Genomic DNA, 21798 nt, shown 5'->3' on the forward strand with positions numbered 1-21798 from the left:
TATATAGTCTCTCTCTACATGTTATATAGTCTCTCTCTACATGTTATATAGTCTCTCTACATGTTATATAGTCTCTACATGTTATATAGTCTCTCTACATGTTATATAGTCTCTCTACATGTTATATAGTCTCTATGTTATATAGTCTCTCTCTACATGTTATATAGTCTCTCTCTACATGTTATATAGTCTCTCTCTACATGTTATATAGTCTCTCTCTACATGTTATATAGTCTCTCTCTACATGTTATATAGTCTCTCTCTACATGTTATATAGTCTCTACATGTTATATAGTCTCTACATGTTATATAGTCTCTCTCTACATGTTATATAGTCTCTCTCTACATGTTATATAGTCTACATGTTATATAGTCTCTCTACATGTTATATAGTCTACATGTTATATAGTCTCTCTACATGTTATATAGTCTACATGTTATATAGTCTCTCTACATGTTATATAGTCTCTCTCTACATGTTATATAGTCTCTCTACATGTTATATAGTCTCTCTCTACATGTTATATAGTCTCTCTCTACATGTTATATAGTCTCTCTCTACATGTTATATAGTCTCTCTCTACATCTTATATAGTCTCTCTCTACATGTTATATAGTCTCTCTCTACATGTTATATAGTCTCTCTCTACATCTTATATAGTCTACTGTTATATAGTCTCTCTCTACATGTTATATAGTCTACATGTTATATAGTCTCTCTACATGTTATATAGTCTCTCTCTACATGTTATATAGTCTCTCAGTTATGTTATATAGTCTCTCTACATGTACATGTTATATATTTCTCTCTACATGTTATATAGTCTCTCTCTACATGTTATATAGTCTCTCTCACATGTTATATAGTCTCTCTACATGTTATATAGTCTCTACATTCCATTATATAGTCTCTCCCATGTTATATAGTCTCTCTACATGTTATATAGTCACTTACATGTTATATAGTCTCACATGATATAGTCTCTACATGTTATATAGTCTACATGTTATATAGTCTCTCTCAGTCTGAGTTATATAGTCTACAGACATGTTATATAGTCTGGTGTATAGATACATGTTATATAGTCTCTCTCTACATGTTATATAGTCTCTCTCTACATGATATAGTCTGGTGTGTTATAGATACAGAGCGTCTCTCTGGTGTGTTATATAGTCTCTCTCTACATGTTATATAGTCTCTCTCTACATGTTATATAGTCTCTCTCTACATGTTATATAGTCTCTCTCTACATCTTATATAGTCTCTCTCTACATCTTATATAGTCTCTCTACATCTTATATAGTCTCTACATCTTATATAGTCTCTCTACATCTTATATAGTCTCTGCATGTTATATAGTCTCGCTCTCTTTCCATTATGTAATCTAAACATCGCAGGCTACGTTGCAGCCCAGGGTACCAAGCCCCCAGCAGCAGACACTTAGTAGAACCCCCCCGATCTCTATTTCATCATCTAGAAATCTAATTGAATCATGTCAACATCGCAGGTCCTCACCATTAGAGTCCTGGCTACGTTGCAGCCCAGTGTACCAGCCCCCAGCAGCAGACACTTAGTAGAAGTCACTTTGTCCAGATTCAGAGAAGGTACCAGCCTCCAGCGCATCAACTTCAGGTTGAGGTCCACCGAGGACTCAGCCAGTCTGGTGTGTTATAGATACAGAACGTTAGATGGTCTGGTGTGTTATAGATACAGAACGTTAGATGGTCTGGTGTGTTATAGATACAGAACGTTAGATGGTCTGGTGTGTTATAGATACAGAACGTTAGATGGTCTGGTGTGTTATAGATACAGAACGTTAGATAGTCTGGTGTGTTATAGATACAGAACGTTAGATGGTCTGGTGTGTTATAGATACAGAACGTTAGAACGTTATATAGTCTGGTGTGTTATAGATACAGAACGTTAGAACGTTATATAGTCTGGTGTGTTATAGATACAGAACGTTAGAACGTTAGATGGTCTGGTGTGTTATAGATACAGAACGTTAGAACGTTATATAGTCTGGTGTGTTATAGATACAGAACGTTAGATAGTCTGGTGTGTTATAGATACAGAACGTTAGAACGTTAGATAGTCTGGTGTGTTATAGATACAGAACGTTAGATATCTGGTTAGATAGTCTGGTGTGTTATAGATGTTCAGAACGTTAGATGGTCTGGTGTGTTATAGATACAGAACGTTAGATAGTCTGGTGTGTTATAGATACAGAACGTTAGATGGTCTGGTGTGTTATAGATACAGAACGTTAGATGGTCTGTCTAACCTAAAGTTAGATTCTAGATAAGAGCGTTAGATGGTCTGGTGTGTTATAGATACAGAGCGTTAGATGGTCAGAGTTAGATGGTCTGGTGTGTTATAGATACAGAGCGTTAGAGGTTAGATAGTCTGGTGTGTTATAGATACAGAGCGTTACAGATGGTCGTAGATGGTCTGGTGTGTTATAGATACAGAAGATGGTCTGATCAGAGAGATAGGACTGGTGTGTTATAGATACAGAGCGTTAGATGATACAGTCTGGTGTGTTATAGATACAGAGGACGTTACATAGATACAGAACGTTAGATGGTCTGGTGTGTTATAGATACAGAACGTTAGATGGTCTGGTGTGTTATAGATACAGAACGTTAGAACGTTAGATAGTCTGGTGTGTTATAGATACAGAACGTTAGATGGTCTGGTGTGTTATAGATACAGAGAGATGGACTGGTCTCCACAGAGCGTTAGATGGTCTGGTGTCATAGATACAGAGATGGGGCTGGTCAGAGATACAGGACTCTGGTGTGTTATAGATACAGAGTCGTTAGATGGGTGTGTTATCTGGTGTGTTATAGATACAGAGCGTTAGATGGTCTGGTGTGTTATCTGGGTCTGTGTTATAGATACAGAGATGGGGCTGAGTCAGAGATACAGACTCGTTAGATGGTCTGATGGTCTGGTGTTATAGATCTCCACAGAGATGGGGATGAGTCTGGTGTGTTATAGATACAGAGCTGAGTCAGAGCGTTAGATCTCCACAGAGGTGGGGCTGATAGATACAGAACTTACAGAGGTCTGGGCTGTTATAGATACAGAGGACTGTCCAGAGATCTGGCTGTGTTATAGATCTCCACAGAGATGGGGCTGAGTCAGACACTCTGCATAGAGATGGTCTGATGTCAACTACCCCTTCTGATTGGTTGACTCTCCACAGAGATGGGGCTGATTCAGAGGTCTGACCATGGGGCTGGTCAGAGAGAGGTTCTCTCCACATCCTAGATTCTTTGAGACACGGGCTGAGGAGGACTCAGAGGACTGGTGTGTTAAAGATGTTGGGCTGAGTCAGAGTATTGATATAATTTCCCCTAGATACGAGATGGGGCTGAGTCAGAATGTCCCCACTTGTCCAACAGTTCTACTATCCCTGGGGCTGAGTCTTCTGGTAATCACACAGAGATGGGGCTGAAACAAACAGGACTTCTAACCTAAAGCAGATTCTGGAGAAAAGAGGATAATAAATGACTAGCCAGAGTGAGTCAGAGAGAGGACTCTCCACAGAGATGGGGCTGAGTCAGAGAGAGGACTCTCCACAGAGATGGGGCTGAGTCAGAGAGAGGACTCTCCACAGAGATGGGGCTGAGTCAGAGAGAGGACTCTCCACAGAGATGGGGCTGAGTCAGAGAGGGACTCTCCACAGAGATGGGGCTGAGTCAGAGAGAGGACTCTCCACAGAGATGGGGCTGAGTCAGAGAGAGGACTCTCCACAGAGATGGGGCTGAGTCAGAGAGGACTCTCCACAGAGATGGGGCTGAGTCAGAGAGGACTCTCCACAGAGGTGGGGCTGAGTCAGAGAGAGGACTCTCCACAGAGATGGGGCTGAGTCAGAGAGAGGACTCTCCACAGAGATGGGGCTGAGTCAGAGAGAGGACTCTCCACAGAGATGGGGCTGAGTCAGAGAGAGGACTCTCCACAGAGATGGGGCTGAGTCAGAGACTCTCCACAGAGGACTCTCCACAGAGATGGGGCTGAGTCAGAGAGAGGACTCTCCACAGAGATGGGGCTGAGTCAGAGAGAGGACTCTCCACAGAGATGGGGCTGAGTCAGAGAGAGGACTCTCCACAGAGGTGGGGCTGAGTCAGAGAGAGGACTCTCCACAGAGATGGGGCTGAGTCAGAGAGAGGACTCTCCACAGAGATGGGGCTGAGTCAGAGAGAGGACTCTCCACAGAGATGGGGCTGAGTCAGAGAGGACTCTCCACAGAGATGGGGCTGAGTCAGAGAGGGACTCTCCACAGAGATGGGGCTGAGTCAGAGAGAGGACTCTCCACAGAGATGGGGCTGAGTCAGAGAGAGGACTCTCCACAGAGATGGGGCTGAGTCAGAGAGGACTCTCCACAGAGATGGGGCTGAGTCAGAGAGGACTCTCCACAGAGATGGGGCTGAGTCAGAGAGAGGACTCTCCACAGAGGTGGGGCTGAGTCAGAGAGAGGACTCTCCACAGAGGTGGGGCTGAGTCAGAGAGAGGACTCTCCACAGAGATGGGGCTGAGTCAGAGAGAGGACTCTCCACAGAGGTGGGGCTGAGTCAGAGAGGACTCTCCACAGAGATGGGGCTGAGTCAGAGAGAGGACTCTCCACAGAGATGGGGCTGAGTCAGAGAGGGACTCTCCACAGAGATGGGGCTGAGTCAGAGAGGACTCTCCACAGAGATGGGGCTGAGTCAGAGAGAGGACTCTCCACAGAGATGGGGCTGAGTCAGAGAGAGGACTCTCCACAGAGATGGGGCTGAGTCAGAGAGAGGACTCTCCACAGAGGTGGGGCTGAGTCAGAGAGAGGACTCTCCACAGAGATGGGGCTGAGTCAGAGAGAGGACTCTCCACAGAGGTGGGGCTGAGTCAGAGAGAGGACTCTCCACAGAGATGGGGCTGAGTCAGAGAGAGGACTCTCCACAGAGATGGGGCTGAGTCAGAGAGAGGACTCTCCACAGACGTGGGGCTGAGTCAGAGGGGCTGAGTCAGAGGACTCTCCACAGAGATGGGGCTGAGTCAGAGAGGACTCTCCACAGAGATGGGGCTGAGTCAGAGAGGACTCTCCACAGAGATGGGGCTGAGTCAGAGAGAGACTCTCCACAGAGGTGGGGCTGAGTCAGAGAGAGGACTCTCCACAGAGATGGGGCTGAGTCAGAGAGAGGACTCTCCACAGAGGTGGGGCTGAGTCAGAGAGAGGACTCTCCACAGAGGTGGGGCTGAGTCAGAGAGAGGACTCTCCACAGAGGTGGGGCTGAGTCAGAGAGAGGACTCTCCACAGAGGTGGGGCTGAGTCAGAGAGAGGACTCTCCACAGAGATGGGGCTGAGTCAGAGAGAGGACTCTCCACAGAGATGGGGCTGAGTCAGAGAGAGGACTCTCCACAGAGATGGGGCTGAGTCAGAGAGAGGCCTCTCCACAGAGGTGGGGCTGAGTCAGAGAGATTCTTCAAGCTCCGTCAAGTTGGTTGTTGATCATTGCTAGACAGCCATTTAAGGTCTTTCCATAGATTTTCAAGTCAAAACTAGGCCACTCGGGAACGTTCAATGTCGTTGTGGTAAGTAACTCCACTGTTTGACCTTGTGTTTTAGGGTATTGACCTGCTGAAAGGTGAATTAATCTCCCCAGTGTCTGGTGGAAAGCAGACTGAACCAGGTTTTCATCTAGGACTTGGCTCTATTACATTTCTTCCTTTTTTTTTTTTTTTTTTTTACTCCCTCGTCCTCTCCGAGGACAAGCATACCCATAACATGATGCAGCCACCACTATGCTTGAAAATATGAAGAGTGGTGCTCAGTAATGTGTTGTGTTGGATTTGCCTCAAACATAACACTTTGTATTCAGGACATAAACTTAATTTCTTTGTCACATTTTTTTGCAGGATTACTTTAGTGTCTTATTGCAAACAGGAAGCATGTTTTGGAATATGTTGTATCTGTACAGTCTTCCTTCTTTCCACTCTGTCATTTAGGTTGGTATTGTGGAGTAACTTCAATGTTGTTGATCCATCCTCAGTTTCCTCCCATCACAGCCATTAAACTCTGTAACCGTTTTAAAGTCACCATTGGCCTCATGGTGAAATTCCTGAGCGGTTTCCTTCCTCTCCGGCAACTGAGTTAGGAAGGACGCCTGTATCTTTGTAGTGACTGGGTGTATTGATACATCTTCCAAAGTGTCATTAATAACTTCACCATGCTCAAAAGGGATATTCAATGTCTACTTTTTGGGGGACCATTTTACCAATAGGCGTCCTTCTTTGCGAGGCATTGGAAAACCTCCTGGATATTGTGTTTGAAATGCAGTGACTGAGGGACATTAAGGCTTTTTGAGAATGACACAAATGACACAAAGTTTGCTGCTTCAGTGTCTTTAGATATTTATATAAAATGTTACTATGGAATACTGAAGATAATTACAAATTTCACAAGTCAATATTTTACATGATTGATTGCAATGCCTTCTTTTTTTCGAGACCTCTGCAATCCGCCCTGGCATGCTGTCAATTAACTTCTGGGCCACATCCTGACTGATGGCAGCCCATTCTTGCATAATCAATGCTTGGAGTTTGTCAGAATTTGTGGGTTTTTGTTTGTCCACCCGCCTCTTGAGGATTGACCACAAGTTCTCAATGGGATTAAGGTCTGTGAAGTTTCCTGGCCATGGACCCAAAATATCGATGTTTTGTTCCCCGAGCCACTTAGTGATCACTTTTGCCTTATGGCAAGGAGCTCCATCATGCTGGAAAAGGCATTGTTCGTCACCAAACTGTTCCTGGATGGTTGGGAGAAGTTGCTCTCGGAGAATGTGTTGGTACCATTCTATATTCATGGCTGTGTTCTTAGGCAACATTGTGAGTGACTTTGTGAAAATTAATATTTGTCTCATTGTCAAAACTTTTGGCCACGAATGTATGGGGTAGTCATTCAAAAATCATGTTAAACACTATTATTGCACACAGAGTGAGTCCATACAACTTATTATGTGACTTGTTAAGCAAATGTTTACTCCTGAACATATTCAGGCTTACCATAACAAAAGGGGTTGACTACTTATTGACTAAAGACATTTCAGCTTTTCATTTTAATTCATCTGTAAACATTTCTAAAAACATAAATCCACTTTGACATTATGGGTTATTGTGTGAAGATCAGTGACACAAAATCTAAATGTAATTCATTTTAAATTCAGGCTAGTAACACAACAAAATGTGGAAAAAGTCAAAAGGTGTCAATACTTTCTGAAGGCTCTGTAGAGTTCAACTTTTGAAGAGGGCCCATAGAGCTTTGATCAACAATGGTGCACTATGTCAAGATGGGCATAGGGCACCGTTTGGGATCTTGAGCCGATCAAACCCCACCAAGGGAGAGGTGGTGGTCTCCGAATTAACATTTAAATCCCCCTCCCCCGTCTTCCTCTCCCCATCCCTCGCTCTCTCGCCCCCCCGTCTCCCCATCCCTTGCTCTCGTCTCCCTCGTCTCCCCATCCCTTGCTCTCGTCTCCCTCGCCTCCCCATCCCTCGCTCTCTCGCCCCCCCGTCTCCCCATCCCTCGCTCTCTCGCCCCCCGTCTCCCCATCCCTCGCTCTCGTCTCCCTCGCCTCCCTGTCTCATCTCCCCATCCCTCATCTTCCTTTGCTCATCCCTCATCTCCCATCCCTCGTGCCCATCTCCCCATCCCTCGTTCCCATCTCCCCTTTCCTCATTCCCATCTCCCCTTCCCTCATCTCCCCATCCCTCGCTCTCTCCTGTCCTCCAGATAAAAAGGCCTTTGTATGTTTTCTCAGCCCCGTGGCTCCGCAGAACGGGAACGGTGGGATGTGTGTGTGTGTTTACCTGCATTCACAGACTGCTCAGGGATCGGTAGTTTGACCTGGAACACGATGCTGTGCTGAATGTTCCTACTGCCCTGAAGAGTCCTGTCTCTGAAACACATCACCTCCACCACATCTAGTTGGGAGCCCCTGGTACGTACACACACACACACACACACACACACACACACACACACACACACAGAGAGAGAGAGAAATGCTAACACGTAGATATCTCCATATCATAGTGTTTACATTAGCTTGACATGCTGTACAGGTCAAAACGCCTTGTAGGAACATACCTCATAACTTCGCAACACAGCCAAGCGTTTATCTAGCTAATATTAACAAGTTACAATAATAATTATTACTAACAGCTTAGTCATGCACAGGAAAGGAAGAGGGAGGGGTACTGGAATATAGAGGCGGATTGGCCACCTAGCCACCGTGCTTCTACACCGGCATTGCTTGCTGTTTGGGGTTTTAAGGCTGGGTTTCTGTACAGCACTTTGAGATATCAGCTGATGTACGAAGGGCTATATAAATAAATTTGATCTGATTTGATTGGTGCTCATCCCTTCCTGGTACAGGATCACTCACACTGTGCTTGTCAGTATCACTTTACTTAAGCTAGTGTGGGGATTTACCATTCGCTGGTTATGAGAAAAAGCAGATTCCAATTTCAAGACTTAATATAATATTAGCCACATATAACTGACTATAATAACCTGTTAGTTATAACTAGTGGAATATACAGGGAAGGGATGTGTTCTATAATAACCTGTTAGTTATAACTACATATACAGGGGAGGGATGTGTTCTATAATAACCTGTTAGTTATAACTACATATACAGGGGAGGGATGTGTTCTATAATAACCTGTTAGTTATAACTACATATACAGGGGAGGGATGTGTTCTATAATAACCTGTTAGTTATAACTACATATACAGGGGAGGGATGTGTTCTATAATAACCTGTTAGTTATAACTAGTGGAATATACAGGGGAGGGATGTGTTCTATAATAACCTGTTAGTTATAACTACATATACAGGGGAGGGATGTGTTCTATAATAACCTGTTAGTTATAACTACATATACAGGGGAGGGATGTGTTCTATAATAACCTGTTAGTTATAACTAGTGGAATATACAGGGGGAGGGATGTGTTCTATAATAACATGTTAGTTATAACTAGTGGAATATACAGGGGAGGGATGTGTTCTATAATAACCTGTTAGTTATAACTACAATATACAGGGAGGGATGTGTTCTATAATAACCTGTTAGTTATAACTACATATACAGGGGAGGGATGTGTTCTATAATAACCTGTTAGTTATAACTAGTGGAATATACAGGGGAGGGATGTGTTCTATAATAACCTGTTAGTTATAACTACAATATACAGGGGAGGGATGTGTTCTATAATAACCTGTTAGTTATAACTACATATACAGGGGAGGGATGTGTTCTATAATAACCTGTTAGTTATAACTACATATACAGGGGAGGGATGTGTTCTATAATAACCTGTTAGTTATAACTACATATACAGGGGGGGAGGGATGTGTTCTATAATAACCTGTTAGTTATAACTAGTGGAATATACAGGGAGGGATGTGTTCTATAATAACCTGTTAGTTATAACTAGTGGAATATACAGGGGGAGGGATGTGTTCTATAATAACCTGTTAGTTATAACTACAATATACAGGGGAGGGATGTGTTCTATAATAACCTGTTAGTTATAACTACAGGGGAGGGAATATACAGGGGAGGGATGTGTTCTATAATAACCTGTTAGTTATAACTAGTGGAATATACAGGGGGGGATGTGTTCTATAATAACCTGTTAGTTATAACTACATATACAGGGGAGGGATGTGTTCTATAATAACCTGTTAGTTATAACTACATATACAGGGGAGGGATGTGTTCTATAATAACCTGTTAGTTATAACTACATATACAGGGGAGGATGTGTTCTATAATAACCTGTTAGTTATAACTAGTGGAATATACAGGGGAGGGATGTGTTCTATAATAACCTGTTAGTTATAACTAGTGGAATATACAGGGGAGGGATGTGTTCTATAATAACCTGTTAGTTATAACTAGTGGAATATACAGGGGAGGGATGTGTTCTATAATAACCTGTTAGTTATAACTACATATACAGGGAGGGATGTGTTCTATAATAACCTGTTAGTTATAACTACATATACAGGGAGGGATGTGTTCTATAATAACCTGTTAGTTATAACTACATATACAGGGGAGGGATGTGTTCTATAATAACCTGTTAGTTATAACTACATATACAGGGGAGGATGTGTTCTATAATAACCTGTTAGTTATAACTACATATACAGGGGAGGGAGATGTGTTCTATAATAACCTGTTAGTTATAACTAGTGGAATATACAGGGGAGGGATGTGTTCTATAATAACCTGTTAGTTATAACTACATATACAGGGGAGGGATGTGTTCTATAATAACCTGTTAGTTATAACTACAATATACAGGGAGGGATGTGTTCTATAATAACCTGTTAGTTATAACTACATATACAGGGAGGGATGTGTTCTATAATAACCTGTTAGTTATAACTACAATATACAGGGGAGGGATGTGTTCTATAATAACCTGTTAGTTATAACTACATATACAGGGGAGGGATGTGTTCTATAATAACCTGTTAGTTATAACTACATATACAGGGGAGGGATGTGTTCTATAATAACCTGTTAGTTATAACTACAATATACAGGGAGGGATGTGTTCTATAATAACCTGGTTATAACTACATATACAGGGAGGGATGTTTCTATAATAACCTGTTAGTTATAACTACATATACAGGGGAGGGATGTGTTCTATAATAACCTGTTAGTTATAACTACATATAACTAGGGAATATACAGAGGGATGTGTTCTATAATAACCTGTTAGTTATAACTACATATACAGGGGAGGGATGTGTTCTATAATAACCTGTTAGTTATAACTACATATACAGGGAGGGATGGGTTATGTGTTCTATAATAACCTGTTAGTTATAACTACATATACAGGGAGGGATGTGTTCTATAATAACCTGTTAGTTATAACTACATATACAGGGGAGGGATGTGTTCTATAATAACCTGTTAGTTATAACTACATATACAGGGAGGGATGTGTTCTATAATAACCTGTTAGTTATAACTACATATACAGGGGAGGGATGTGTTCTATAATAACCTGTTAGTTATAACTACATATACAGGGGAGGGATGTGTTCTATAATAACCTGTTAGTTATAACTACATATACAGGGGAGGGATGTGTTCTATAATAACCTGTTAGTTATAACTAGTGGAATATACAGGGGAGGGATGTGTTCTATAATAACCTGTTAGTTATAACTACATATACAGGGGAGGGATGTGTTCTATAATAACCTGTTAGTTATAACTACATATACAGGGGAGGGATGTGTTCTATAATAACCTGTTAGTTATAACTACATATACAGGGAGGGATGTGTTCTATAATAACCTGTTAGTTATAACTACATATACAGGGGAGGGATGTGTTCTATAATAACCTGTTAGTTATAACTACATATACAGGGGAGGGATGTGTTCTATAATAACCTGTTAGTTATAACTACAATATACAGGGGAGGGATGTGTTCTATAATAACCTGTTAGTTATAACTACATATACAGGGGAGGGATGTGTTCTATAATAACCTGTTAGTTATAACTAGTGGAATATACAGGGAGGGATGTGTTCTATAATAACCTGTTAGGATAACTACATATACAGGGGAGGGATGTGTTCTATAATAACCTGTTAGTTATAACTAGTGGAATATACAGGGGAGGGATGTGTTCTATAATAACCTGTTAGTTATAACTACATATACAGGGGAGGGATGTGTTCTATAATAACCTGTTAGTTATAACTACATATACAGGGGAGGGATGTGTTCTATAATAACCTGTTAGTTATAACTACATATACAGGGGAGGGATGTGTTCTATAATAACCTGTTAGTTATAACTACATATACAGGGGAGGGATGTGTTCTATAATAACCTGTTAGTTATAACTAGTGGAATATACAGGGGAGGGATGTGTTCTATAATAACCTGTTAGTTATAACTAGTGGAATATACAGGGGAGGGATGTGTTCTATAATAACCTGTTAGTTATAACTACATATACAGGGGAGGGATGTGTTCTATAATAACCTGTTAGTTATAACTAGTAATATACAGGGGAGGGATGTGTTCTATAATAACCTGTTAGTTATAACTAATATACAGGGAGGATGTGTTCTATAATAACCTGTTAGTTATAACTACATATACAGGGGAGGATGTGTTCTATAATAACCTGTTAGTTATAACTACATATACAGGGGAGGATGTGTTCTATAATAACCTGTTAGTTATAACTACAATATACAGGAGGGATGTGTTCTATAATAACCTGTTAGTTATAACTACATATACAGGGGAGGGATGTGTTCTATAATAACCTGTTAGTTATAACTACATATACAGGGGAGGGATGTGTTCTATAATAACCTGTTAGTTATAACTACATATACAGGGGAGGGATGTGTTCTATAATAACCTGTTAGTTATAACTACATATACAGGGGAGGGATGTGTTCTATAATAACCTGTTAGTTATAACTACATATACAGGGGAGGATGTGTTCTATAATAACCTGTTAGTTATAACTACATATACAGGGGAGGGATGTGTTCTATAATAACCTGTTAGTTATAACTACATATACAGGGGAGGATGTGTTCTATAATAACCTGTTAGTTATAACTACATATACAGGGGAGGGATGTGTTCTATAATAACCTGTTAGTTATAACTACATATACAGGGGAGGATGTGTTCTATAATAACCTGTTAGTTATAACTACATATACAGGGGAGGGATGTGTTCTATAATAACCTGTTAGTTATAACTACATATACAGGGGAGGGATGTGTTCTATAATAACCTGTTAGTTATAACTACATATACAGGGGAGGGATGTGTTCTATAATAACCTGTTAGTTATAACTACATATACAGGGGAGGGATGTGTTCTATAATAACCTGTTAGTTATAACTACATATACAGGGGAGGGATGTGTTCTATAATAACCTGTTAGTTATAACTACATATACAGGGGAGGGATGTGTTCTATAATAACCTGTTAGTTATAACTACATATACAGGGGAGGGATGTGTTCTATAATAACCTGTTAGTTATAACTACATATACAGGGGAGGGATGTGTTCTATAATAACCTGTTAGTTATAACTAGTGGAATATACAGGGGAGGGATGTGTTCTATAATAACCTGTTAGTTATAACTACATATACAGGGGAGGGATGTGTTCTATAATAACCTGTTAGTTATAACTACATATACAGGGGAGGGATGTGTTCTATAATAACCTGTTAGTTATAACTACATATACAGGGGGAGGGATGTGTTCTATAATAACCTGTTAGTTATAACTACATATACAGGGGAGGGATGTGTTCTATAATAACCTGTTAGTTATAACTACATATACAGGGGAGGGATGTGTTCTATAATAACCTGTTAGTTATAACTACATATACAGGGGAGGGATGTGTTCTATAATAACCTGTTAGTTATAACTACATATACAGGGGAGGGATGTGTTCTATAATAACCTGTTAGTTATAACTAGGGGAGGGATGTGTTCTATAATAACCTGTTAGTTATAACTACATATACAGTGGAATATAACCTGTTAGGGAGGGATGTGTTCTATAATAACCTGTTAGTTATAACTACAATATACAGGGGAGGGATGTGTTCTATAATAACCTGTTAGTTATAACTACATATACAGGGGAGGATGTGTTCTATAATAACCTGTTAGTTATAACTACATATACAGGGGAGGATGTGTTCTATAATAACCTGTTAGTTATAACTACATATACAGGGGAGGGATGTGTTCTATAATAACCTGTTAGTTATAACTACATATACAGGAGGATGTGTTCTATAATAACCTGTTAGTTATAACTAATATACAGGGGAGGGATGTGTTCTATAATAACCTGTTAGTTATAACTAGGGATGGAATATACAGGGAGGGATGTGTTCTATAATAACCTGTTAGTTATAACTACAATATACAGGGGAGGGATGTGTTCTATAATAACCTGTTAGTTATAACTACATATACAGGGGAGGGATGTGTTCTATAATAACCTGTTAGTTATAACTACATATACAGGGGAGGGATGTGTTCTATAATAACCTGTTAGTTATAACTACATATACAGGGGAGGGATGTGTTCTATAATAACCTGTTAGTTATAACTACATATACAGGGGAGGGATGTGTTCTATAATAACCTGTTAGTTATAACTACAATATACAGGGGAGGGATGTGTTCTATAATAACCTGTTAGTTATAACTACATATACAGGGGAGGGATGTGTTCTATAATAACCTGTTAGTTATAACTACATATACAGGGGAGGGATGTGTTCTATAATAACCTGTTAGTTATAACTACATATACAGGGGAGGGATGTGTTCTATAATAACCTGTTAGTTATAACTACATATACAGGGGAGGGATGTGTTCTATAATAACCTGTTAGTTATAACTACATATACAGGGGAGGGATGTGTTCTATAATAACCTGTTAGTTATAACTACAGGGATGTGTTCTATATACAGGGGAGGGATGTGTTCTATAATAACCTGTTAGTTATAACTACATATACAGGGAGGGATGTGTTCTATAATAACCTGTTAGTTATAACTACAATATACAGGGGAGGATGTGTTCTATAATAACCTGTTAGTTATAACTACATATACAGGAGGGATGTGTTCTATAATAACCTGTTAGTTATAACTACATATACAGGGGAGGGATGTGTTCTATAATAACCTGTTAGTTATAACTAGTGGAATATACAGGGAGGATGTGTTCTATAATAACCTGTTAGTTATAACTAGTGGAATATACAGGGGAGGGATGTGTTCTATAATAACCTGTTAGTTATAACTACATATACAGGGGAGGGATGTGTTCTATAATAACCTGTTAGTTATAACTACAATATACAGGGGAGGGATGTGTTCTATAATAACCTGTTAGTTATAACTACATATACAGGGAGGGATGTGTTCTATAATAACCTGTTAGTTATAACTACATATACAGGGAGGATGTGTTCTATAATAACCTGTTAGTTATAACTACATATACAGGGGAGGGATGTGTTCTATAATAACCTGTTAGTTATAACTACAATATACAGGGGAGGGATGTGTTCTATAATAACCTGTTAGTTATAACTACATATACAGGGGAGGGATGTGTTCTATAATAACCTGTTAGTTATAACTAGTGGAATATACAGGGGAGGATGTGTTCTATAATAACCTGTTAGTTATAACTACATATACAGGGGAGGGATGTGTTCTATAATAACCTGTTAGTTATAACTACATATACAGGGGAGGGATGTGTTCTATAATAACCTGTTAGTTATAACTACATATACAGGGAGGGATGTGTTCTATAATAACCTGTTAGTTATAACTACATATACAGGGGAGGGATGTGTTCTATAATAACCTGTTAGTTATAACTACATATACAGGGGGAGGATGTGTTCTATAATAACCTGTTAGTTATAACTACATATACAGGGGAGGGATGTGTTCTATAATAACCTGTTAGTTATAACTACATATACAGGGGAGGGATGTGTTCTATAATAACCTGTTAGTTATAACTACATATACAGGGGAGGGATGTGTTCTATAATAACCTGTTAGTTATAACTACAGGGATGTGTTCTATAATAACCTGTTAGTTATAACTACATATACAGGGGAGGGATGTGTTCTATAATAACCTGTTAGTTATAACTACATATACAGGGGAGGGATGTGTTCTATAATAACCTGTTAGTTATAACTACATATACAGGGGAGGGATGTGTTCTATAATAACCTGTTAGTTATAACTATAACTAGTGGAATATACAGGGGAGGGATGTGTTCTATAATAACCTGTTAGTTATAACTACATATACAGGGGAGGGATGTGTTCTATAATAACCTGTTAGTTATAACTACATATACAGGGGAGGGATGTGTTCTATAATAACCTGTTAGTTATAACTACATATACAGGGGAGGGATGTGTTCTATAATAACCTGTTAGTTATAACTACATATACAGGGGAGGGATGTGTTCTATAATAACCTGTTAGTTATAACTACATATACAGGGAGGATGTGTTCTATAATAACCTGTTAGTTATAACTAGTGGAATATACAGGGGAGGGATGTGTTCTATAATAACCTGTTAGTTATAACTACATATACAGGGAGGGATGTGTTCTATAATAACCTGTTAGTTATAACTACAATATACAGGGGGAGGGATGTGTTCTATAATAACCTGTTAGTTATAACTACATATACAGGGGAGGGATGTGTTCTATAATAACCTGTTAGTTATAACTACATATACAGGGAGGGATGTGTTCTATAATAACCTGTTAGTTATAACTACATATACAGGGGAGGGATGTGTTCTATAATAACCTGTTAGTTATAACTACATATACAGGGGAGGGATGTGTTCTATAATAACCTGTTAGTTATAACTACATATACAGGGAGGGATGTGTTCTATAATAACCTGTTAGTTATAACTACATATACAGGGGGGAGGATGTGTTCTATAATAACCTGTTAGTTATAACTACATATACAGGGGAGGGATGTGTTCTATAATAACCTGTTAGTTATAACTACATATACAGGGGAGGGATGTGTTCTATAATAACCTGTTAGTTATAACTACATATACAGGGGAGGGATGTGTTCTATAATAACCTGTTAGTTATAACTAGTTATAACTACATATATACAGGGGAGGGATGTGTTCTATAATAACCTGTTAGTTATAACTAGTGGAATATACAGGGGAGGGATGTGTTCTATAATAACCTGTTAGTTATAACTACATATACAGGGGAGGGATGTGTTCTACAATAACCTGTTAGTTATAACTACATATACAGGGGAGGGATGTGTTCTACAATAACCTGTTAGTCAGTTATAACTAATATACAGGAAGGGATGTGTTCTATAATAACCTGTTATTTAGTGGAATATACAGGGGTTAGGGATGTGTTCTATAATAACCTGTTAGTTATAACTACATATACAGGGGAGGGATGTGTTCTATAATAACCTGTTAGTTATAACTACAATATACAGGGGAGGGATGTGTTCTATAATAACCTGTTAGTTATAACTACATATACAGGGGAGGAGGATGTGTTCTATAATAACCTGTTAGTTATAACTACATATACAGGGGAGGATGTGTTCTATAATAACCTGTTAGTTATAACTACATATACAGGGGAGGGATGTGTTCTATAATAACCTGTTAGTTATAACTACAATATACAGGGAGGGATGTGTTCTATAATAACCTGTTAGTTATAACTAGTGGAATATACAGGGGAGGGATGTGTTCTATAATAACATGTTAGTTATAACTACATATACAGGGGAGGATGTGTTCTATAATAACCTGTTAGTTATAACTACATATACAGGGGAGGGATGTGTTCTATAATAACCTGTTAGTTATAACTACATATACAGGGGAGGGATGTGTTCTATAATAACCTGTTAGTTATAACTACATATACAGGGGAGGGATGTGTTCTATAATAACCTGTTAGTTATAACTACATATACAGGGGAGGGATGTGTTCTATAATAACCTGTTAGTTATAACTAGTGGAATATACAGGGGAGGGATGTGTTCTATAATGTTAATAACCTGTTAGTGATAACTACATATACAGGGAGGATGTGTTCTATAATAACCTGTTAGTTATAACTAGTGGAATATACAGGGGAGGGATGTGTTCTATAATAACCTGTTAGTTATAACTACATATACAGGGGAGGGATGTGTTCTATAATAACCTGTTAGTTATAACTACATATACAGGGGAGGGATGTGTTCTATAATAACCTGTTAGTTATAACTACATATACAGGGGAGGATGTGTTCTATAATAACCTGTTAGTTATAACTACATATACAGGGAGGGATGTGTTCTATAATAACCTGTTAGTTATAACTACATATACAGGGAGGGATGTGTTCTATAATAACCTGTTAGTTATAACTACATATACAGGGGAGGATGTGTTCTATAATAACCTGTTAGTTATAACTACATATACAGGGGAGGGATGTGTTCTATAATAACCTGTTAGTTATAACTACATATACAGGGGAGGGATGTGTTCTATAATAACCTGTTAGTTATAACTACATATACAGGGGAGGGATGTGTTCTATAATAACCTGTTAGTTATAACTACATATACAGGGGAGGGATGTGTTCTATAATAACCTGTTAGTTATAACTAGTGGAATATACAGGGGAGGGATGTGTTCTATAATAACCTGTTAGTTATAACTACATATACAGGGGAGGGATGTGTTCTATAATAACCTGTTAGTTATAACTACATATACAGGGGAGGGATGTGTTCTATAATAACCTGTTAGTTATAACTACATATACAGGGAGGATGTGTTCTATAATAACCTGTTATTATACTAGTGGAATATACAGGGGAGGGATGTGTTCTATAATAACCTGTTAGTTATAACTAGTGGAATATACAGGGGAGGGATGTGTTCTATAATAACCTGTTAGTTATAACTACATATACAGTGGAATATAGAGGGGAGGGATGTGTTCTATAATAACCTGTTAGTTATAACTACATATACAGGGGAGGATGTGTTCTATAATAACCTGTTAGTTATAACTACATATACAGGGGAGGGATGTGTTCTATAATAACCTGTTAGTTATAACTACATATACAGGGGAGGGATGTGTTCTATAATAACCTGTTAGTTATAACTACATATACAGGGGAGGGATGTGTTCTATAATAACCTGTTAGTTATAACTACATATACAGGGGAGGGATGTGTTCTATAATAACCTGTTAGTTATAACTAGTGGAATATACAGGGGAGGGATGTGTTCTATAATAACCTGTTAGTTATAACTACATATACAGGGGAGGGATGTGTTCTATAATAACCTGTTAGTTATAACTACATATACAGGGGGAGGGATGTGTTCTATAATAACCTGTTAGTTATAACTACATATACAGGGAGGATGTGTTCTATAATAACCTGTTAGTTATAACTACATATACAGGGGAGGGATGTGTTCTATAATAACCTGTTAGTTATAACTACATATACAGGGGAGGGATGTGTTCTATAATAACCTGTTAGTTATAACTAGTGGAATATACAGGGGAGGGATGTGTTCTATAATAACCTGTTAGTTATAACTACATATACAGGGAGGGATGTGTTCTATAATAACCTGTTAGTTATAACTACATATACAGGGGAGGATGGATGTGTTCTATAATAACCTGTTAGTTATAACTACATATACAGGGGAGGGATGTGTTCTATAATAACCTGTTAGTTATAACTAGTGGAATATACAGGGGAGGGATGTGTTCTATAATAACCTGTTAGTTATAACTACTGGAATATACAGGGGAGGATGTGTTCTATAATAACCTGTTAGTTATAACTAGTGGAATATACAGGGGAGGGATGTGTTCTATAATAACCTGTTAGTTATAACTAGTGGAATATACAGGGGAGGGATGTGTTCTATAATAACCTGTTAGTTATAACTACATATACAGGGGAGGGATGTGTTCTATAATAACCTGTTAGTTATAACTACATATACAGGGGAGGGATGTGTTCTATAATAACCTGTTAGTTATAACTACATATACAGGGGGAGGGATGTGTTCTATAATAACCTGTTAGTTATAACTACATATACAGGGGAGGGATGTGTTCTATAATAACCTGTTAGTTATAACTACATATACAGGGGAGGGATGTGTTCTATAATAACCTGTTAGTTATAACTACAATATACAGGGAGGGATGTGTTCTATAATAACCTGTTAGTTATAACTACATATACAGGGGAGGGATGTGTTCTATAATAACCTGTTAGTTATAACTACATATACAGGGAGGGATGTGTTCTATAATAACCTGTTAGTTATAACTACATATACAGGGGAGGGATGTGTTCTATAATAACCTGTTAGTTATAACTACATATACAGGGAGGGATGTGTTCTATAATAACCTGTTAGTTATAACTACATATACAGGGGAGGATGTGTTCTATAATAACCTGTTAGTTATAACTACATATACAGGGGAGGGATGTGTTCTATAATAACCTGTTAGTTATAACTACATATACAGGGGAGGGATGTGTTCTATAATAACCTGTTAGTTATAACTACATATACAGGGGAGGGATGTGTTCTATAATAACCTGTTAGTTATAACTACATATACAGGGAGGATGTGTTCTATAATAACCTGTTAGTTATAACTACATATACAGGGGAGGGATGTGTTCTATAATAACCTGTTAGTTATAACTACATATACAGGGGAGGGATGTGTTCTATAATAACCTGTTAGTTATAACTACATATACAGGGGAGGGATGTGTTCTATAATAACCTGTTAGTTATAACTAGTGGAATATACAGGGGAGGGATGTGTTCTATAATAACCTGTTAGTTATAACTAGTGGAATATACAGGGGAGGGATGTGTTCTATAATAACCTGTTAGTTATAACTAGTGGAATATACAGGGGAGGGATGTGTTCTATAATAACCTGTTAGTTATAACTACATATACAGGGGAGGGATGTGTTCTATAATAACCTGTTAGTTATAACTACATATACAGGGGAGGGATGTGTTCTATAATAACCTGTTAGTTATAACTACATATACAGGGGAGGGATGTGTTCTATAATAACCTGTTAGTTATAACTACATATACAGGGGAATATACAGGGGAGGGATGTGTTCTATAATAACCTGTTAGTTATAACTACATATACAGGAGGGATGTGTTCTATAATAACCTGTTAGTTATAACTAGTGGAATATACAGGGGAGGGATGTGTTCTATAATAACCTGTTAGTTATAACTACATATACAGGGGAGGGATGTGTTCTATAATAACCTGTTAGTTATAACTACATATACAGGGGAGGGATGTGTTCTATAATAACCTGTTAGTTATAACTACATATACAGGGGAGGATGTGTTCTATAATAACCTGTTAGTTATAACTACATATACAGGGGAGGGATGTGTTCTATAATAACCTGTTAGTTATAACTACATATACAGGGGAGGGATGTGTTCTATAATAACCTGTTAGTTATAACTAGTGGAATATACAGGGGAGGGATGTGTTCTATAATAACCTGTTAGTTATAACTACATATACAGGGGAGGGATGTGTTCTATAATAACCTGTTAGTTATAACTACATAACTACAGGGGAGGGATGTGTTCTATAATAACCTGTTAGTTATAACTAGTGGAATATACAGGGGAGGGATGTGTTCTATAATAACCTGTTAGTTATAACTAGTGGAATATACAGGGAGGATGTGTTCTATAATAACCTGTTAGTTATAACTAGTGGAATATACAGGGAGGGATGTGTTCTATAATAACATGTTAGTTATAACTACATATACAGGGAGGGATGTGTTCTATAATAACCTGTTAGTTATAACTACATATACAGGGAGGGATGTGTTCTATAATAACCTGTTAGTTATAACTACATATACAGGGGAGGGATGTGTTCTATAATAACCTGTTAGTTATAACTACATATACAGGGAGGGATGTGTTCTATAATAACCTGTTAGTTATAACTACATATACAGGGGAGGGATGTGTTCTATAATAACCTGTTAGTTATAACTAGTGGAATATACAGGGG

The 21798-nt window shown here is 38.6% G+C and overlaps 1 protein-coding gene across 1 annotated transcript in view; it reads right to left on the bottom strand.

Annotated features, from left to right (window-relative positions):
• atg7 (ATG7 autophagy related 7 homolog (S. cerevisiae)) overlaps window positions 1-21798 on the bottom strand; it is a 166995-nt gene that overhangs the window by 112949 nt on the left and 32248 nt on the right. Inside the window, exons 9-11 of the mRNA XM_065022002.1 lie at window positions 7823-7980; window positions 3401-3437; window positions 1517-1661 (exon numbers count right to left, since the gene is read on the bottom strand). Of these exons, the coding sequence (XP_064878074.1) occupies window positions 1517-1661; window positions 3401-3437; window positions 7823-7980 (340 nt within the window). The remainder of the gene's footprint in view (window positions 1-1516; window positions 1662-3400; window positions 3438-7822; window positions 7981-21798) is intronic.

This window comes from Oncorhynchus nerka, linkage group LG2, assembly GCF_034236695.1.
Source record: "Oncorhynchus nerka isolate Pitt River linkage group LG2, Oner_Uvic_2.0, whole genome shotgun sequence".
In the NCBI taxonomy this organism is placed as follows: Eukaryota; Metazoa; Chordata; class Actinopteri; order Salmoniformes; family Salmonidae; genus Oncorhynchus; species Oncorhynchus nerka.